A 19,891-nucleotide genomic window follows, 5' to 3' on the forward strand; every position below is an offset into this window, starting at 1 on the left:
ACCTTCGATCGACCATCGGGAGCTATTCTGTTTTCTCTTGCACTCTTCTTCACATCTCTACACCAATATCACTGCATGTGAAACATCTTCCGTTAAAACTAATTCTGTACAACACGTCCTGTGTTTTTTTTAACCTCAATAACAATATGAATTTTGGTTTTTACCGTTTTTTTGTTTTCAAGTTTCGTTGTCTTTGGAATATTGTAAATAATAGTAGAACGATCACACCATCCATTTTCGGCCAAAAGTCGCTAACAGGCAATCGTTTTGGTGACCTTTATTTGTCCATATTACACGACACTAAACAATAAATACGATTTGTGATCTTGAAAAGGTCACGATACCTTTTGCAAGTTAGTGAAGTTTGCCGAAATTAGGTAGTATTTATTTTAATATGAAAAAGAAGCTGTGTTTTAAATCTACAAACTTTGACTGACAAAAACTAGGATATTTTATCTTGTTTTTTTAAAATCTCATATCGCTCACTCCTTTCAACAACGCTATATATAAATAAAAACTTGATTTTTCAGTAGATCGTTTTTAAAGTTTAAGAATAAAATAAAATATATTAAAAATAAACATCAAGTCACTTTTTACTCTGCAACAGATCTTTTTAGGTAAAACCTGAAGGTTTTTTCTCCGTTTGAAAAATATTTAGTATATTTAAAAAAATTATCAACAATACCTTTTCTTCAAAATGCAAAAACAACACTTTCTGCCCTGTAGCGGGTAAATATTAAGTTAAAAATATGCTGCTTTTGCTGGGATATAGTACATATCTGGGCATTCCGAAAACATACACAACTGAATATTTACGATTTTTGATTTATGACGTTGTTGAAAGGAGTGAGCGATATGTCACAATACATGGTATGAAAAATAAGCCATATTCAAGCAAATATGCTATTAATTAAAGTCAAAATACAATTATGATATCTCTTTTGCTTTGTGATGGAATTATCATACTTTAAGTTATTTATTTTACTAGGATTTAAAACAAAGCGTATTTTTTATATGTAAACATGTTTAAAATTAAATTAAAATGTCATGGCTTTAGGGATTGATTAGATATTAGTTATTGTTGAAAAACTATTTCAATTTAAATCTTAATATGATGTAAATACTGACACCCCGTAAACAAATTTTTCTTCATATTCTAAGTTTTTGTATTTAGAGAACAAAAGTCCTCCTTCTAATCTGGTAGAATTAGCATCTATGTCATTCATACAATTTTGTCCATTTTATCTGCCTTTTATTGCAAATAAAAATCTGTCCATGGAAGCCAAGCTAGCGGTTCACAACGGCGTGCTGGTACCGACACTAATGTATGGAAGCGAAACATGGAACTGGCAAAGGAAGGATGAAAGCAGAATGAACGCTGTTGAAATGCGCTGTCTCAGACGAATGTGTGGAACATAGCTACCGCTATGTTGAACAATATCACATTGGATATTGATCTGTTCCATGTGTCCGAAGGAGTTTTCCGAAGCGGGATTCCTCTACACCTTCTACAGTCTTCTTGCTTACTTTTAATATATACGCCTTGAATATTGTTTGTTATGTATGTATTAATTTTTTGTTGTTGAATAAATTGAAATTGAATTTAAAATTTAAATTTAAATTTAAAATCATTGTATGACAGAATTAAAAACTTAGTTATAAAAAAGGAATGTAAGGCTGAACGAGGAATAATTGAAAAAATTAGGAAGAGGTCTTTACGGTGATATGGACATGCGGAGCGAATGGATAACGAGAGAATGACTAAGAAAATATATGTGAGATGGAAAACAGAATGAGGACGACCGAAAAAGACTTGGCACGATCGGATCAATCAGAACCTAAAATCGGGCGGTGTCAAAACTCTGCGTAATCGGAGGGCATGTATGACTAGATGTATGGATGTGAAGGAGGCGAGGACAGAAGAGTGCGGAGAATCGGCGTGATGGTAGTAGTAGCAGTAGTAGTTATCTACCTTTCACATTTGGTAAAAGTATGAGAAAGATTTGGGCATCTTGTACTGGCGTGGTGGTGTGCCAGGGGCGCATTGCGGGATACTAAGTTGGCGGACTTGCAGGCAACGGGGGGTTGACGAGCTGGTGCTTCAGCCAGGTGAAGGGCACACTGGAGGACGACGTGACCGAGGCGGACCTGATCAGCTGCGTGGAGTTCAACCACGACGGGGAACTCCTCGCCACCGGCGACAAGGGCGGCCGCGTCGTCATCTTCCAGGTGAGTCCATCATCCACAAATTCAGTCAACCGACATAGAACCACAATACTCTACACACAGAGACATCTCCAACTAATAAAAACAGTAGGATTACTTAACCCGTGGAGTTCACTTTCTAATTCAGCAACATACAAATGGGCGTGAACTCTTTCACTAGGATGTGTCAGTTTATCACGCCCGGTGGACGTGATTTCATATATTTTATTTATGCTAAAATACATGACTATGAAATATATTTTTTTTGTTTATTTATATATAAGTCACAAAGGAAAATACAAAATTACAAACAAATAGAAAAGAATTCACGTCGAAACATGTATGGGCGTTTGTCCACTACACGGGATTTCACCGTCCGGCAGTCCGGTTTTGAAAAATGAAAATGACTACGACAGTTTAGCGTGATCGAATTTACGCGCAATGTGTTCACGCACCGATCAAGAGCACCGATCCGAAGAAAGATGGACAAAAGCACAAGCCAATCCAAGCCAATCATCGTTTTAAAACACTAACTGATGTGCCGGACGGTAAAATTCTGTGTAATTCTGTGTAGTGGACAAACGCCCTATGATCTATGAAGACTAATTACCTTTGTTCTTGGAAAATATAGGTTCCGCCCATTCCAGGATGCAACATATATTTATTGGACGTATTCATATTTCCTTCCCGTACCCGATACTGTTTACGTTTGATGTATTTATATGTCCCGCGGGGTAACAGGTTAATCACCTTTACCACTGACAATTATGTCATTTATTATTTAAAATATTCATTTTCTTGACACGCTAAGGATGGATGTTTTTATACGCCAGCAAAGCGCTTTTGATAATTGTGTACATATGGCTCACTCCTTTCAAGAATGTCATAAATCAAAAAACTTGATTTTTCAGGAGAGCGTTTTTAGAGTTTGAAAATATAATACAATGTATTCAAAATAAATATCAAGCCACTTATTGAAGTTTTTACTGAGTAACAGATCTTTTTAGGTAAAACCTGAAGGTTTTTTCTCCATTTGAAAAATATTTATAATATTAAAAAAATAATTTAACAATACCTTTTCTTCAAAATGCAAAAACGACACTTTCTGCCCTGTAGCGGGTAAATATTATGTTAAAAATAATCTCTTTTGCTGGGATAAAGTACATTTTTTGAGCATTCCGAATACATGCACAACTGACATACATTCCGAATACATGACATGACGATTTTTTATTTATTACGTTCTTGAAAGGAGTGGGCGATATAGTTAAGACCTTAACAAAGAGATTGGTACATAATATTCATATAAAATTTTCAAATAATTCCTTTTTTCTGCCTTTGAAATAAGGCCAGCGCAGGAGGTAAAAATACCCTTCCCGTTCTCAAGAATCTATCGACTGAACGGGTAGAATTACCTATTCCTTCCTTAATGTGTTAACACATCGTTTGCGGGAAGCGCTTTAAAACCTCTATTACATACTGTTGGTACAATGCGGAAGACGCTTATAAGCATTCTATTTGCTTACTTTATTGGGTAGACCACGAGAGACACCAAACAACATTGTACAGATTGCGTTTGCGTTTGATTAGGTTTGCGGTTACTTGTGATTAGTATACCGAGGGTCGGGTGGCAGACTGCCTGAATATATTTAGGGTTGGGGTTGACGAAAAAACCGCCGACAACAATGTGTTAAGAAGCATTTTTTTTTTTTTTTTATTTTTATTACTATAACTTGTATGCAAGTAATTTTAAAATCATTCAAATGATAAATTTTGTGTCAGCTTTGAAGCAACTGACGTCTTTTATATATGTAAATAAAAATGTCATTGTTCATTGGTTCAAATTTTCAAATCTCGTAAAGTTATTCACCTATTGCTTTGAAATTTCGATGTAACACTCCATTCAAATACCCTTGTGTTTTTATATATCTATATCAATAAAAATTAAAATGTTTGTTTGTTCATAATTGTAAAATTATCAATACACCCTTTTTAATTTTATCAATAATAATTGTAAATGCCCAGACTTCCATATTCTTCTTCATCTTTGATGAGATGTCAAAAAATAATAATAATTGTCACCATTCAAACTATCATACATCGTTTTGCCGCACATTCGTCTCAGAGATTGCATTTCGACTGCGTTCAGTCTACTTTCATCCTCCTCTTGCCAACTCCGCGCTTACTTCCCTACGTCAAGTTTTAAAACTCAAAGAAATAGCAATTCAGAATGAATTCGCAGAATTAGATTCCAGCGGAAAGACATGTCGCTCACTCCTTTCAACAACGTCATATATAAAAAAACTAGATTTTTCAGGTGATCGTTTTTAAAGTTTAAAAATATAATACAATGTGTTAAAAATAAATATCAAGCCACTTATTGAACTTTTTACTGTGCAACAGATCTTTTGAGGTAAAACCTGAATGTTTTTTCTCCATTTGAAAAATATTAAGTATATTTAAAAAATAATTAAACAATACCTTTTCTTCAAAATGCAAAAACAACACTTTCTGCCCTGTAGAGGGTAAATATTAAGTTAAACATATGCCGCTTTTGCTGGGATATAGTACATTTTCTGGGATATAGTACATTTTCTGGGCATTCCGAAAACATGCGCAACTGAAAATTGACGATTTTTGATTTATGACGTTCTTGAAAGGAGTGAGCGATGTGTGAAACGACATTTCGTCAAGTCGGACATGGTCCGAATGAACTAGCTCGTAATTTCTTTTAAATGTTTTGTGAAATGTGTTCTTTCTGGCACCATTCCATTCCATTACCCAATATATACCATGTCATGATGTAAATCATTCTAATAAAAAGTAACGCGTAGGCCAACCAACACTATCCCAAATTCAGCTGATCTCTTCCTATACTAGCAATTCTGTGTTTACATTTTTACATTATGTATCTGCGCCTTATGCCAATCGATTCTACTTCACTTCAAACACTTATCTGCACCTCAATGGTGCATAGGCCACTGCATCATATCAAAGCAGTGTTATCTTGATTGTTAACATATAAAGAAAAGGTGATCAGCCTTGCGCTTCAGGTGTCAGTCCAGGGTAATATTGAGAAATATTAGAGTGAAAAATCTCTTATATTTATTTGACCCCCCCTCCTGAGTATTGAACATGGGACCTTCAGTACGGTAGCCGAGCATGCTGACCATTACACTATTCTAGCTAGGAGGCGGACTATCTATTCTACAGTATGCGATTATTGTTTGGGGTTTTACGAGTAATGCATTATTAAATAGTATTGTGTTTGTCCAAAAATCGATAATGACAATAATACTTGAATTTCCGAGACGGACTCCTACTGAGGAAACATTCGATAAATTACAAGTTATGATAGTCAAATGACTATATGCTAATACAATCCTTACATACGCATTAAACACATTATTGTCGGGGCTTTTTTTCATCAATCCGGATCCTAGTTATACTTGGACAGTCTGCCAACCGACCCTCAGTATACTAATCACAAGTAACCGCAAACCCAATACCTTCTTCATCTTTTTCTAGATCCTAAGGATCTGTTTGTGCCTCCGCTTGTAGCTCTTGGGATGTTGACTCCCAGCTGTCTTTCCACCTTTTTGGAGGTCTGCCTGGGGGTCTGCGTCCTTCAAGGATTCCTTGAAGGGTGATACGTGGAAGTCTGTCATCTGACATTCTGTTAACATGATCATTCCAGCATCGCCTTCGTTGTCGTCCCCACCTCACGATATCCTCTATCTTACACATGCTCCGGGTGTCGGTATATCTTACTCGGTCTCGCAATGTGTTTCCGGTTATGGATCGGTGAGTCTTCATCTCGGAGGTTCGAAGTCGAGATTTTGTTCTAGAAGTATCTGCTCTTGCCTCAATCCCATAAGTGGCTATTGGTCGTACATATGTTTTGTTTTTCATTTTACTTTCTATTCTCGTGTGTTTGTTCCTCCACACCGAGTTTCTGAGGCATCCGAATATAACTGCAGCCTATTAATTTGTTTCTGGGTCTCACCATAGAGGTCACCGTAGCTACTGACGTCAACTCCATATACTTGAATTTCATCACCTGTTCAACAGTTCTGTTCAACAGTTCTGACTCTTTGATATGGTCATGCTTTTCGTCTTGTCAATGGATATCATCATGTCAATGGAAGTTGAACTATTCCCATGTCAAACCCAATACCGATCTGTAAATGTGTTTCTGCATCTCGCACTCTACCAAAAGTAACTAAAAGAACTCCCATAAGCTTCTATCGCTCTCTACCAATAATATTTTAAAAGACATTTTTAAGCGTTTCCAGCAAACAGTGTTTTATGAATTACTCTCACATAACACAAGGAAGCAACTCCCAGCAAAGCACACAATTAACACACTTTATGGATACATTGAGCTACAAGATCCAAAACACAGAAACACACCGAATGAAACTAACGTTTACCTTTTTTGACTTTGATTATTATCCGATAAAGTTGTACAACCTGCTTCCACTATCCATAAAGTCATTAAAAATAGAAACTAAATATAAAAGAGCTATGCACTTCCATTTATGAATGATTTAATTAAATTTTTTAATTCAAGTTTTACTTAATAAATACCAGTTATTCAAATCCTATTGTGACATAAAAATGGATTTAGTGACTGCTGAATGAATTAATGAAATGATTTTAAATAGATTACATCGTTCAATCATGTCGTATTTGGTGAACAATTTTCTTTCATATATAATATATAAAACCCTTATCCGCACCACAATGGTGCATAGGGCACTGTGTCTTATAAACGCAGTGTTATCATGATCGTTTTACACATGAAGGAAAGGTGATCAGCCCTCCGCTTCAGGTACCAGTCCATTGTAATAGTGTATAAATATTACAGTGAAAAAATTAGTTATATTTAGTTTTACCCCCTTTGGGAATCGAACCCGGGACTTCCAGAACGGTAGCCGAGCGTGCTGACCATTACACTACAGAGGCGGACAGATAGATCTTTCATATAGTTTTATGAATAAATATTGTAATAAATATTTTCTTTTTCCCATAATTTAATCACAGCAATGCGCCCGTTAGGTCGTATTAAAAAAAATTGCGCTGTATAAATTATTATTTTGTCCTTTTTCTATTCAAATATTAATTATACACCAAGTAAAGAAATAATAGTGGTGACTTGAAAGTACGGTGTGATGTTCCAGAGAGATCCGGGCTCCAAGGTGTGCGTGCCGCGGAGGGGGGAGTACAACGTGTACTCCACGTTCCAGTCGCACGAGCCGGAGTTCGACTACCTCAAGTCGCTGGAGATCGAGGAGAAGATCAACAAGATCCGCTGGCTCAAGCGGAGAAACCAGAGCCACTTCCTGCTCTCCACTAACGATAAGACTATTAAATTATGGAAGGTAAACTCGTCAACCTTATAACCTAACCTAACCCAACACAATTTTATTATTTTTCTTCTTTCCTTATTTTAAACCCAAAGTTTTGCAATTTTAAGTCATTATATTCTCAATATTATTAATATTTAAAGCATTTGCTTTGTGGTTACTCATTTGTGCTTTTATATATTTTTTTTACAAAAATGTTAGTAATATTAGTATATAATCACTCACTGAGATTTTTATATCTACCGGTTTCAAGACGTACCCGACTCTTCCTCAGAAATGATTGTTACTTTTCTCCTTCCCGTATTTTAAACCCAACTCAGTTTTTTCAGTTTCCTAATTTTTTGCAATTTCAGATCATTTTGATTATTTCTCTTCCGGTATTTTAAACCCAAATCAATTTTTGCAAATTCAAGTCATGTTTATTATTCTCTTTCCCGTATTTTAAACCCAACTCAATTATTGCAGTTTTAAGTCAATTAATTATTTTTCTCCTTCCTGTATTTTAATTAAACCCAACTCAATTTTTGCAGTTTTCAGTCAATTTATCATTTTTCTCCTTCCTGTATTTCCCAAACCCAACTTAATTTTTGTAATTTTAAGTCATATTTTTCATTTTTTAAATTGGTAAATACCACTATTTTTCAAAACCTATTGTGAACACGTGTTTCAATACATTCGACTTCATTTTCAAACACTGTATTTTTCCTTTCCAATTATTACGCAAACATTTTTCACACAAAACTTGGAATAATTTTATAAATATGTTAATTTGATATTTGAAAAAAATATTTCACGAAATTCAGAATAAAATTAAGAGAAAAAGCAAAAAAAAAATGGAAAGGTGGCTGACGTCGCTAGCGGCGAGCGCTCTGACTATACGAATACTCGCATCGTAATGTGTTACGTTACAGTGAAATGGCTCCGGTCAGTGGACCATAAGAAGAAAAACAAGGTTTGATTCTAGTCCCTGTGATTTTGAATTGATGTGCTTTTCGTACTTAAAATGCAGACTAATAACTGATCACCTCGGCTCCTTGTAGTTATCAATCAGGTGTGGATAAAGGCTGACAGAATAGAAAAATAAACATTCTAAACTATGGTTTCCTAACTACGGGCGATTGCCCACTAACCGGAATTTGACCGTCCGGCAGCCCGGTTTTGAAAAATGAAAGCGACTGCGACAGTTTAGTTTTAATTCTATCAAATTTACACGCAACGTGTTCACGCACCTATCCGAAAAAAGATGGACAAAAGCACAAGCCAAACCAAGCCAATCGTCGTTTCAATACGCTAACTGAACTGCCAGACGGTAAAATTCTGTGTAATTCCGTGTAGTGGACAAATGCCCTATGGATTACGAGCGAATATTGAGTGGGCCCTCACGACTGTATACATGAATTTAAAAAATAGGAAGTGATAAAAATGATGTATTGCCAATATTTATGCCCTCTTTTCTCTATGACACTCTGTCCGCCTCCGTAGAGTAATGGTCAGCACGCTCGCCTACCGTTCTGGAGGTCCCGGGTTCGATTCCCAGGGGGTCAAATAAGTATAAGTGATTTTTTCACTCTAATATTACCCTGGACTGGTACCTGAAGCGGAGAGCTGATCACCTTTCCTTCATGTGTTAACGATCAAGATAACGCTGCGTTTGTATGATGCAGTGCCCTGTGCACCATTGGGGTGCGGATAAGGATTTGAATGAAAATATGAATTTCTCTTTGACGGCTAAGAGGTGGGTCCCGAGATTGGAAATTTTTGTTAAATGGGTCGGAGCCCGGTCAAGTTTGGGAACCTATCTTCTAAATAATTATTCTCGTTTTGTTCACGCAGTACGAACATTAAAGTACAGGATGTAATTGTACACCTTTAGATGATACCCTTTATATTCTGGTAGCGGATAGAACAGGATTTCCTTTCCCATTATCCCGAGAATCCAGTCTCTGTGTGCGCTGACATTAATGTCTAGTCTTTGTGAAATGCTAAAACTATAAATTTATAGTCTCTTCAAACCCTTCTCCGCACCCCAATGGTGCATAGGGCACTGCATCATATAATCAAATAAATCGTTGTTAACACGTCAACAACGTCATATATCAAAAAACTTGATTTTTCAGGAGATCGTTTTTAAAGTTCAAAAATATAATACAATGTATTAAAAATAAATATCAACCCAACTTTTTACTGTGCAACAGAAGGTTTTTTCTCCATTTGAAATATATTTAGTAGATTTAAAAAAATAATTAAACAATTAATTTCTGCCCTGTGGCGGGTAAATATTAAGTTAAAAATATGCCGCTTTTGCTGGGATATAGTGCATTTTCTGGGCATTCCGAAAACATGCACAACTGAAAATTGACGATTTTTGAATTTTTTGATATGACGTTGTTGAAAGGAGTGAGCGATATGGCAGCTAGTGAGTTCAGTTGGGTGGTTTATCTTATGTGCTGCAAACAAGCGGAAACACACGAGCAGTGCTCGGGTTGGCGCGATACGACACATGCATTGTCTGCGAATACTGTTTGTTCAAAAGCATCAAGTGGTTGACAGTTTGTTGATATGGGATTTGCAGGTATCGGAGAGAGACAAGAGAGTGACCGGCTACAACACGCGAGAAGAGAGCGGCGCCATGCGGGACCCCGCCCACATCACCCGCCTCAAGGTGCCCACCGTCAAGCCCATGGATCTCATGGTGGAGGCCTCCCCTAGGTGAGTCACTACTTCCGCATTCTCCCCACTCTATCTACGGTGACATATGTGTGCGTGTGTGTTACAAACCTTTCTGATAAACCCGTCAGGCCTATGTATCTCATGGTGGAAGCCTCCCCTAGGTGAGTCACTACTTCCGCATTCTCCCCACATGTGTGTGTTACAAACCTTTCTGATAAATCCCTCATGCCCATGGATCTCATGGCGGACACTTCCCCTAGGTGATTTTGTCTGTCAGAACTAAGTGCATCAATGTTGATACGTTGATGTTGCTACACCCAAACAGTTTTCCAAATGGTCATCAGTGATTCTTGTTCTCATTTGAGATTTAATATGCTTCATTCGACTAGTATCATGGCTACTGTATAGCTAGCTTTTACATGGCATTTTGACTTTGAGTCGCTCTAGCACTCAGTTATAGCAACTTGTATTCTTATCAATGTGTATTTAAAAGTAGATCGCAATATGTTGCGATTGTTTTGGTGGCACTTAAAGAAAAAAATGTGCGAAATGTTCCGCGGGCCACATGCGGATACCCGGGGGGCCGCATGCGGCCTGCGGGCCGCGGGTTGGCCACCCTTGATCTAAGGGTTTGAATATAAACTAATCTATGATGATGTCTCTCCCCCAGACGTATATTTGCCAACGCGCACACATACCACATAAACAGCATCAGCGTAAACAGCGACCAGGAGACGTACCTGAGCGCGGACGACCTGCGGGTGAACCTGTGGCACCTCGACATCACCGACCAGAGCTTCAACATCGTGGACATCAAGCCCGCCAACATGGAGGAGCTCACCGAGGCAAGTCACTCCGACACCCCATACTTTGTTTATTGACTTCTCCACATATCGCTCACTCCTTTCAACAACGTCGTAAATCAAAAAACTTGATTTATCAGGAGAACATGTCATAAACTGGTTCAATTTTACATATTTTATGAAGGTCTCTATTAATAATTATTAAAAAAAAAACTAAATAAATTCAACCAATGATGGTGCCCAAAATTACTGATGAATAATGTGGTAGAGCGAAGGTTGGGAAGTGGAAAAAATATTTTTATATGCTTAAATTATATTTTATCATTGGATGTAATTCACATAATATGTACCATATTCTTATTACATTATGTATTCACACATCGCTCACTCCTTTTTAAGCACGTCATAAATCAAAAAACTTGATTTTTCTGGAGAACGTTTTTAAAGTTTAAAAATATAATAAAATGTATTAAAAATAAATATCAAGACACTTGTTGAACTTTTTACTATGCAACAGATCTTTTTAGATAAAACCTGAAGGTTTTTTCTCCATAAATATTTAGTATATTTAAAAAAATAATTAAACAATACCTCTTCTTCAAAATGCAAAAACAACATTTTCTACCCTGTAGCGGGTAAATATTAAGTTAAAAATATGCCTCTTTTGCTAGGATATAGTACATTTTCTGAGCATTCCGAAAACATGCACAACTGAAAATGGACGATTTTTTATTTATGACGTTCTTGAAAATAGTAAGCGATATATGAAGGATTATATGAACGTATTTTATTTGTTATATTATTTTTTTAACATCTCATTTTGGCACTCGGTTAGAACCATTCCAAATATGGCTACATCGTAGAATGCCAAGCATTCCATGGACCAATATGGTCAGCAACGTGAATCAGCGCTCCGAAGAGCAAGAATAGGAATTTAGCTGACTGATATCTAAGTCCGGAAGGTGTCCTGTCTGGGGCTTGTGCTTAGAGGAGACAAGTACGAGGTGTGGGCAGAAGCCAGATATCCTGGTTCTGAAATACACTAAATTGGATGGGGATCAGAAGAAGAAGAAATATTGATACATAAATATTGATGGAAGATGTAGCATTCTACGATGTAACCATATTTCGAATGCCTCTACCCGTCCACGACTCAACTCTATGTGAAAGTACTGACCAAACATATTTATAGCTATAGTTACTCCGCATATTTGAATGTGGACAGACTGCCCCTAATTCTCTTCCACCACCCTTATTTCTACTTTGTTTTTAATGTTGGTTTTATTTAATTTTGTAGGTGATAACTGCGGCAGAGTTCCACCCGACCGAGTGTAACTTATTTGTCTATTCTAGTAGTAAAGGTGAGGAGAAATTCTTTATTATTTATTCATTAAACTTTGTTATTCAAAATTTATTCACCTAGTATCTTACAATAAGTGACATCTTTTTTGTTATGGTAATGCACTGACTAATTTACACATGTTCCTGTCAAGTTAAGAACTAAAATGAGAGTGTTACGCATGCTGTTAAGTCCAAGCATAGTGCAGTAAAGTGTCGGTTATCCGACCTACCGGGGCAACGTTTTTTTTTATCCAGGCCTAAGTTTAGTTTCATAGTTCACTGCATTGTGAGTATGTGTCTACTGTAAAACATGTTTTATTACTTTGACGTAAGTGCATTTTGATGTTTTAGTTTGTTACATTCAGTTATGTTACTTGTACATATTTGAAAAGTTTTTGATGTGCAAATAAAATTAACACATTTCAATTTTGTTTTTATTAATTTCCGTGTTATCCGACCTTTTCGCTTATCTGACCTCGCCGCGGCCAGTTTAGGTCGTATATTCGAGACTACTGTACAACCGTAACACACCTTGTTACGCTCCAGGTGCAATAAGACCGCCATACACCTTGTCTTGATATAACTATGAGATGACTGAAGGAGTGGTCGTGTTGCAGGTACAATAAGACTGTGCGACATGCGCGCGTCGGCGCTGTGCGACCGGCACGCCAAGCTGTTTGAGGAGACGGAAGACCCCGCCTCTCGCTCCTTCTTCTCCGAGATCATCTCCTCCATCTCGGACGTGCGGCTCAGCAGCTCCGGCCGCTACATGATCACGAGAGACTACCTCTCCGTCAAGCTGTGGGACCTGCACATGGAGACCAAGCCTGTCGAGACCTATCCCGTAAGTAAAGCACTACTTTGTCAAAAATATCCACAATAATTGATGTCCGACGTTTTCTGTGGAGTGGAAATTCACAAAATGTGTGTATTATGAAGATAGAAACTTTGTAAAAAAAAATTTTTTTAAAAATAAGACAAAATTACATGTAAGTATCCACAGATCGGCTGTCCTAACTTAAAACATAGTAAGGGACATTTTTTGTAGTATGTTTTTTTTGTATTTTTGGACTAAGTAGAATCTACTTAGCCTATAAATGCGAAAAAAACGTACTGCAAAAAAAATGTCCCTTACTGTGTTTTGAGTTTGGACAGCCATTGCTATACAATCATCATTGTTATACAAGTTACATCATACAAACTCGAGGTGTTTCTCTCTCCTCACAAAATATCCAATGTACACTAGCTTTCTTTCCTTCAGAATGTGGCATCCCTCTCTCGTGCCTTGAAACATCTTGTTATGTATGGTATTGCATAAATACGGCATCCCTCAATCGCCTTTAAGCATCTCGGTGTGGAATTGTCTGGCATCCCTCTCTCGCCTTGAAACATCTCGGTGTGGAATTGTCTGGCATCCCTCTCTGGCTAGACTGACGGCGTGTTTGCGCGTTGCAGGTGCACGAGTACCTGCGGGCCAACCTGTGCTCGCTGTACGAGAACGACTGCATCTTCGACAAGTTCGAGTGCTGCTGGAACGGCTCGGACACGGCCGTCATGACGGGCTCCTACAACAACTTCTTCCGGGTGTTTGACCGCGCCACCAAGAAGGAGGTGACGCTGGAGGCCAGCCGCGAGGTGGCCAAGCCGCGCACGCTGCTGCGCCCGCGCAAGGTGTCCGCCGCCAGCAAGCGCAAGAAGGACGAGATCAGCGTGGACTGCCTGGACTACAACAAGAAGATCCTGCACACGGCCTGGCACCCCACCGAGAACATCATCGCCGTCGCCGCCACCAACAACCTCTTCCTCTTCCAAGATAAGTTCTAGCGACGCTCCGCCCGCTCCTCCCGCTCCTCCCGCCCCCGCCGGTTTCTCTGTCCAAAGAGTGCGTTCTTTTTTTTTACTTTTTTTTTACGACTGCATATTGTGATCGGTTGAGTTCCGAGGAACGAATCCCTCTTTTGTTCGTTTCGTCGTGTTACTTTGTCAATTTTGCATATCCTCATCAGGGACATCGTATTCCTTTTATATATTAAATATTAATATCAAACACTCATTTTTAGAGTACTAAATTGTATTTCATTATATAATAAAATAAGAACTATGTAATTGTTGGGTAATATATCCAAAATTAAACAAGGTTTATTAGATTGAATTCTACATTTATTTATGTATATGTTAATACGTTTCGTCTTATTAAGACATTATCAAACACGCACGAGTGTTTGATAATGTCTTAATAAGAGGAAACGCTTCACGTATTAACATATACATAAATAAATGTAGAATTCAATCCAATAAACCTTGTTTAATTTTGGATATATTACCCAACAATTCAATATGGAATTCTACCAACTGTCTGCAGTTACAATAAACAACTATGTAGTTTTTTCCAAATGAAAGTTATTTGACCAGCAACCGGGTTTCGTCGTAACCAACGTCATCAGACTGGTCTGTTATTTTATTCTATACAATGCAGTTCTACCGAGAAATGTCGGTACAAAACTAATGTATTTTATTAATAAAAACACATAAAAAATTAATTTGTGACAATTCTTTCGTCTTGTAATGACTTTTTCAAAAGTTTTTATGCGTTTTTAATAATAAAATACAATTTTGTAGACTCTAAAAATCAGTGTTTAATTTTAATATTTAATATAAGTTAAAATGGAGTTCTACAAATAAACACCAAATCTATCAATAGATTGTATTCCTGTCATCCCAGTGTCAAATCCCTCAGATTTACTGGTAGTGCAAAAATGTTTTTGTAATAACCGGTGTTCGAGAGATTGGTCAGAAGATTGTTTTCGTAATTATTGGTCTTCTGGGCATTCTCTTCGTAATCACTGGTATTTAGGAGACAATTTCTGATATCGCCGGTGTTAATAAGGTTGATTCTGTCATCGGCGGTGTTTAGTAAACGCATATCACTAGATTGGCAACCGTATCACAATAGGGAACGCTAGATGGTTCTTCTCCTAAAGGTTTTGTCCGCCTCCGTAGTGTTATGGTCAGCACGCTCGGCTACCGTTCCGGAGGTCCCGGGTTCGATTCCCAGAGGGGGGGGTTCAAATAAATATAAGTGATTTTTTTCACTCTAATATTTATTCAATTTTACCCTGGACTGGTACCTGAAGCGGAGGGCTGATCACCTCTCCTTCATGTGTTAACGATCATGGTTTATATTATGCAGTGCCCTATGCACCATTGGGGTGCGGATAAGGGTTCTCTCTGAAAGGTTGATGGAGTAACACGACGACGCGCGTTACGATTCCGTTGAAGGATTAGTTAGTATGGTATTTTTAGCGTTATAAGTAGGTTTTCGATTACAACGAACGGCGCGATGGGGAAAATGGCGCCAAATTGTGGACTTGTGAACAGGAAACGCCGTTCCGATTCTCCGGAAGATCCAAAGGAATGATGCTTGTATTTTGTTTGCTGACGATTGGTTCGCGACGAAAGGACGCCGTGTCATTTGCTAGGAATCTCGGTGGGGGAAGAAAACAAAATGGACTGTTATAAATAAGTGATATAAAGACATTGCAGTGTGATCCCACGTGTGATGGTTCCAGTGATTTTCTAGGAATATTATTTTAATCTTTTTACACTAACCGAATCCTTTTTTTGTTGGTATGTTTATTTTTTTATTGTTACAAAGGAAAATCTCTACGCTCTCCTTCCGTTGAATTCGCCATTAATTCATTTTACCAACATTTTCCAGGGAATAATAATTTCAATTCAAATCGTGTTTAGTCCCGCTAAGATAATTATTTATTTTTTGGTTTTCATCATCTCGAATCATTTTAATGTAATTTTTGCAAATCTGAAATATTTCAATGAAACTGTAATTCTTGCTGTAACTGGGGTAAATTTATGTATCCACAATGGAAAATTAAAAGGGCATAAGTGACGCATGTTATTTTTTCGTCAAATGCTAATCTAAACATTTTCGAACCATTTGTACATCACATTTTTTAAATCGCTTCTTACAAATACATTTATTATTTTTTTAAATCCGACAAAGTGTTTTTAAATCCGACAAAGCACCATATTTTATTTTTCAATTCTTAAAAGTTAAAGTAAATATTTTTTGTATTCGGATTAAGCTGACTACTTTTACAAAAAATGTTTTGCAGCGACAAAATCTTGTGGGAGTATTTTTTTAAAATTCTCGATTACAATTGCGGGCATTAAAATAAGCCGTCATCGTTATGTCTCTTTTTCTAGTACTTACCCGAGAAATCCAGTAACTAACCACGAAAAATATGTTTGAAAACTGTCTATGGTAAAATCCATAGAAATCGATAAATAATATAGAAGAGATTTTCTATCTTTATAGAGTTCTATGGATTTCTACCATTGTTATCTTCATACTGTTTGAAGCTAGATTTGAGTGATGAAAGTAAAATAAACGCTGTCTAAATGTGATTCCTTAGGGTGGTGGCTGACCGGAGCCATTTCGTCGTAACGTAACACGTTCGAGCATTCTTTCGGCAGTCAGTACAGCGAGCCGAGTGCTCCATCCATAGTTTCGGATGCTCGCTGATGCTCGCCGCGAGCGATGTTACGACTAAATGCTCCGGTCAGTCACCACCCTTAGATAAATGTGTGGAAATCGACGGGATATAAATTGTATTATAATTTGCTCGTATAGATGATTTTACCATGTGGAGCGAATGTTGACGAGAGTTGTTAAAATATTTTTATTGATCGTGAGAGTGAATCAGCTAGAATCTGGTCACGTAAAATGTGTACGTTACCGGAGGGCATGTACGGCTAGTGAGGAAGCTAGGAATGTATGTCAGGGTTAATAAGAAAGTTCTAAAGAATTGTACGGTTTGAACTCTTCTGTCGCTTAGTGCTCTTAATTTTTTTTTTATTCACATAGCCAATAAAATTTGTATTTCGTGAAAGGAACGCGATATCATCCTTGTTCTGGCCAAAGTCACTAGTCGATCAATCGCTAATTTCCAGCTTTAAATAGAGCATACTCGGGCACTCTTTTTAATCTGACTACGGTCATTTATTTGTAAAAAAAAATCACAAAGTACATTTTAAATTTTGTCATATTTCTCGTCTCCGTTGCTCAGCGGTTAACACTTTGACCGCCTTGCACGACGTCCCGGGATCGATTCCCGATCAGAAATCACTTATATTTATCGTATTCAGTTAAAGTTTGTTTATCCCAGAGACAAAACTGAAATTTCTGTCCCCTCAACGGCCTCTGCTAAACCTTCAATAGTCTGCAAAACTTTATTTTTACTGTCATTTTTTTGTTCACAATTGCCGGATTTTATCCCAATTAGGGGTTGTTAGTTCGTAAGTGAGCCTTGTAAATACCCAGATTTCCATATCTTCTTCGTCTATGTTTAAGATATCAATAAATATTTTAATTTCCGATTATGTTCATTTTTTATATTGCCAATATTTATATAAGAATTTTGCTCTTTTCCATTTATAATTGTATTATAATTACACTATCGATTTGATGCAGTGCCCTAAACACCGTCGGGCGCAAGTAAGAAGAAGAAAAACAGTATTTTGTTCCAAATACATAATACACAGTGACTTTTGCTTCAATAGGGAAGGTACCCATATGAGCTGTGAAACTATTGATACTTAGTTGAGCTAAGTTAGCAATAAATTGTACTTAAAACCTTAAGTGTGGCTCAATCCAAACTATCGGCCGATATTTCTAATGTGTAGAATTTCATTTTGCAACGTTATCTTTTTTTTTCTTCTTTTAATCGATTTCCGTTATGTATTTTTATACACTAGCTAGAGTGTTTGGATGATTGATTATGGAAAAAAATTATTGTTACGAAAGCATGTTGCGTTTACATAATTGAAAGGTGTACTGGAAGCATACACGGCGATCTCCATTCGATCTGATTCTGAAACTACCCCCATATGAAACATCTCTAATACAATTGAATACTGATTCTGCATAACTATGTTTCTTTTCTTCTTCATATTGCGTGTAAAATAATGCTCAATTGTTCCATTGAGGTGCCCTATGCACCGCTGGGCGTGAGTAAGGTATAAAAAAAATTGTTAACATGTTAAACGTCAATACTAAAATTTGTCAACTTTGAAATTCACAAAAAAAAAACTTCATTCTTTTCGTATTTTAATAATGTAATGTATTTAGTTTATTTCACTTTTTGATTTGACAATGGGTTCTACAGTTTTTGAATATAGCTCTTGATTGAGGTCACTGGTGCCCCCATGGCGCTGCGGTCCAACGCAGGCGAGGTCACCAATACCCCCCACGGCGTTTAACGAATTAATTTTGATAATTTTCTATGGATGAAATTAAACATTTCGATCTTAGAGGTGTGTGTAATTCTTCTAAATAATATCGATTTGGAGTTGGTCGTGTTTGCTCGCAGTACCCTAGTTTTTGCTGTTTGGTTCTTGAATTAATGTATAATATGAGAATAGGTAGAAATGTAAATACATAAATAAAAATGCACTGTTGCGCAAAATTGCATTGAAAACATAAATTTTGTACAAGTTTTATAATATAAATGAATAAAATTAAATGATAAATCTCAACAAATGGATCTAGACGCATAAAAGGAAAATATCAGCGCACGAGTAATGTAAAGTTGCGAAGAGGGTTCGGAGCCCGCTCGTCACTCGGCAACCTATTTTCCCTCCTACTCAGCATTTTGCTTTCTCCTTCGTTTCGAGGACTTTTCGAAGATGTATAATAGTGTACAAATTAAATGATGCCTAGCGGTAATTTAAGATTAAACATAATATTGTAACCTAAGTACATAATTTTATTGGAAATTCATTTTGACGAATTAAAAGATATTTTTTAAAATGCTTTTGTTTTATTGTATCTAGATTATCGATGCACCCGTAGGTAAATTGCAGTGTGGCGTTTATCTACGGGCGCATAACTATAGGGTGAGCCATCAAGTAGCGAATGCTTTAAACTTGGTAAAATATGTCCGCCTCCGTAGTGTAATGGTCAGCACGCTCAACTAGCGTTCTGGAGATCCCGGGTTCAATTCCCAGGGGGGGTTCAAATAAATATAAGTGATTTTTTTCACTCTTAATATTTATTCAATATTACCCTGGACTGGTACCTGGAGCGGAGGGCCGATCACCTTTCCTTCGTGTGTTAACGATCAAAATAACACTGCGTTTATATGATGCTGTGCCTTTTGCACCATTGGGGTGCAGATAAGGGTTTGAAGATGAAGAAGTTGAAGCAAAAATGATAATGTCGGTAATGATGAAACCCATATTTTTAAAACAAAATTACGAAAAAAAATTACATATTTCTTTCGTTATACAAAATGCAGTTCCTCCAAAAAATATCAGTAGATATGTAATATATAAAAATAAATATATATATATATATATATATATATATATATATATATATATATATATATATATATATATATATATATATATATATCAAAATTGCAGTTGAAAGCATTTTTTTTGCCTAGATGTATAAATTTAAATGTATTTGGCAAATAGCCA

At 36.9% G+C, this 19,891-nt stretch overlaps 1 protein-coding gene across 5 annotated transcripts in view; it reads left to right on the top strand.

Moving 5' to 3' along the window:
* tws (protein phosphatase 2 regulatory subunit tws) overlaps nucleotides 1–19,217 on the top strand; it is a 72,370-nt gene extending 53,153 nt beyond the window's left edge. For all 5 annotated transcript variants that reach the window (XM_088267089.1, XM_088267087.1, XM_088267088.1 and 2 more), the window contains 7 exons: nucleotides 2,075–2,229; nucleotides 7,389–7,589; nucleotides 10,147–10,283; nucleotides 10,915–11,089; nucleotides 12,345–12,408; nucleotides 13,006–13,232; nucleotides 13,844–19,217. In XM_088267089.1, the coding sequence (XP_088123215.1) occupies nucleotides 2,075–2,229; nucleotides 7,389–7,589; nucleotides 10,147–10,283; nucleotides 10,915–11,089; nucleotides 12,345–12,408; nucleotides 13,006–13,232; nucleotides 13,844–14,212 (1,328 nt within the window). In that variant the 3' untranslated portion in view covers nucleotides 14,213–19,217. The remainder of the gene's footprint in view (nucleotides 1–2,074; nucleotides 2,230–7,388; nucleotides 7,590–10,146; nucleotides 10,284–10,914; nucleotides 11,090–12,344; nucleotides 12,409–13,005; nucleotides 13,233–13,843) is intronic.
* Nucleotides 19,218–19,891: the final 674 nt, after the last annotated feature.

The sequence above is a fragment of the Brachycentrus maculatus genome, unplaced genomic scaffold, assembly GCF_059751285.1.
Source record: "Brachycentrus maculatus isolate JH-2025_06_01 unplaced genomic scaffold, ASM5975128v1 h1tg000282l, whole genome shotgun sequence".
Taxonomy (NCBI): Eukaryota; Metazoa; Arthropoda; class Insecta; order Trichoptera; family Brachycentridae; genus Brachycentrus; species Brachycentrus maculatus.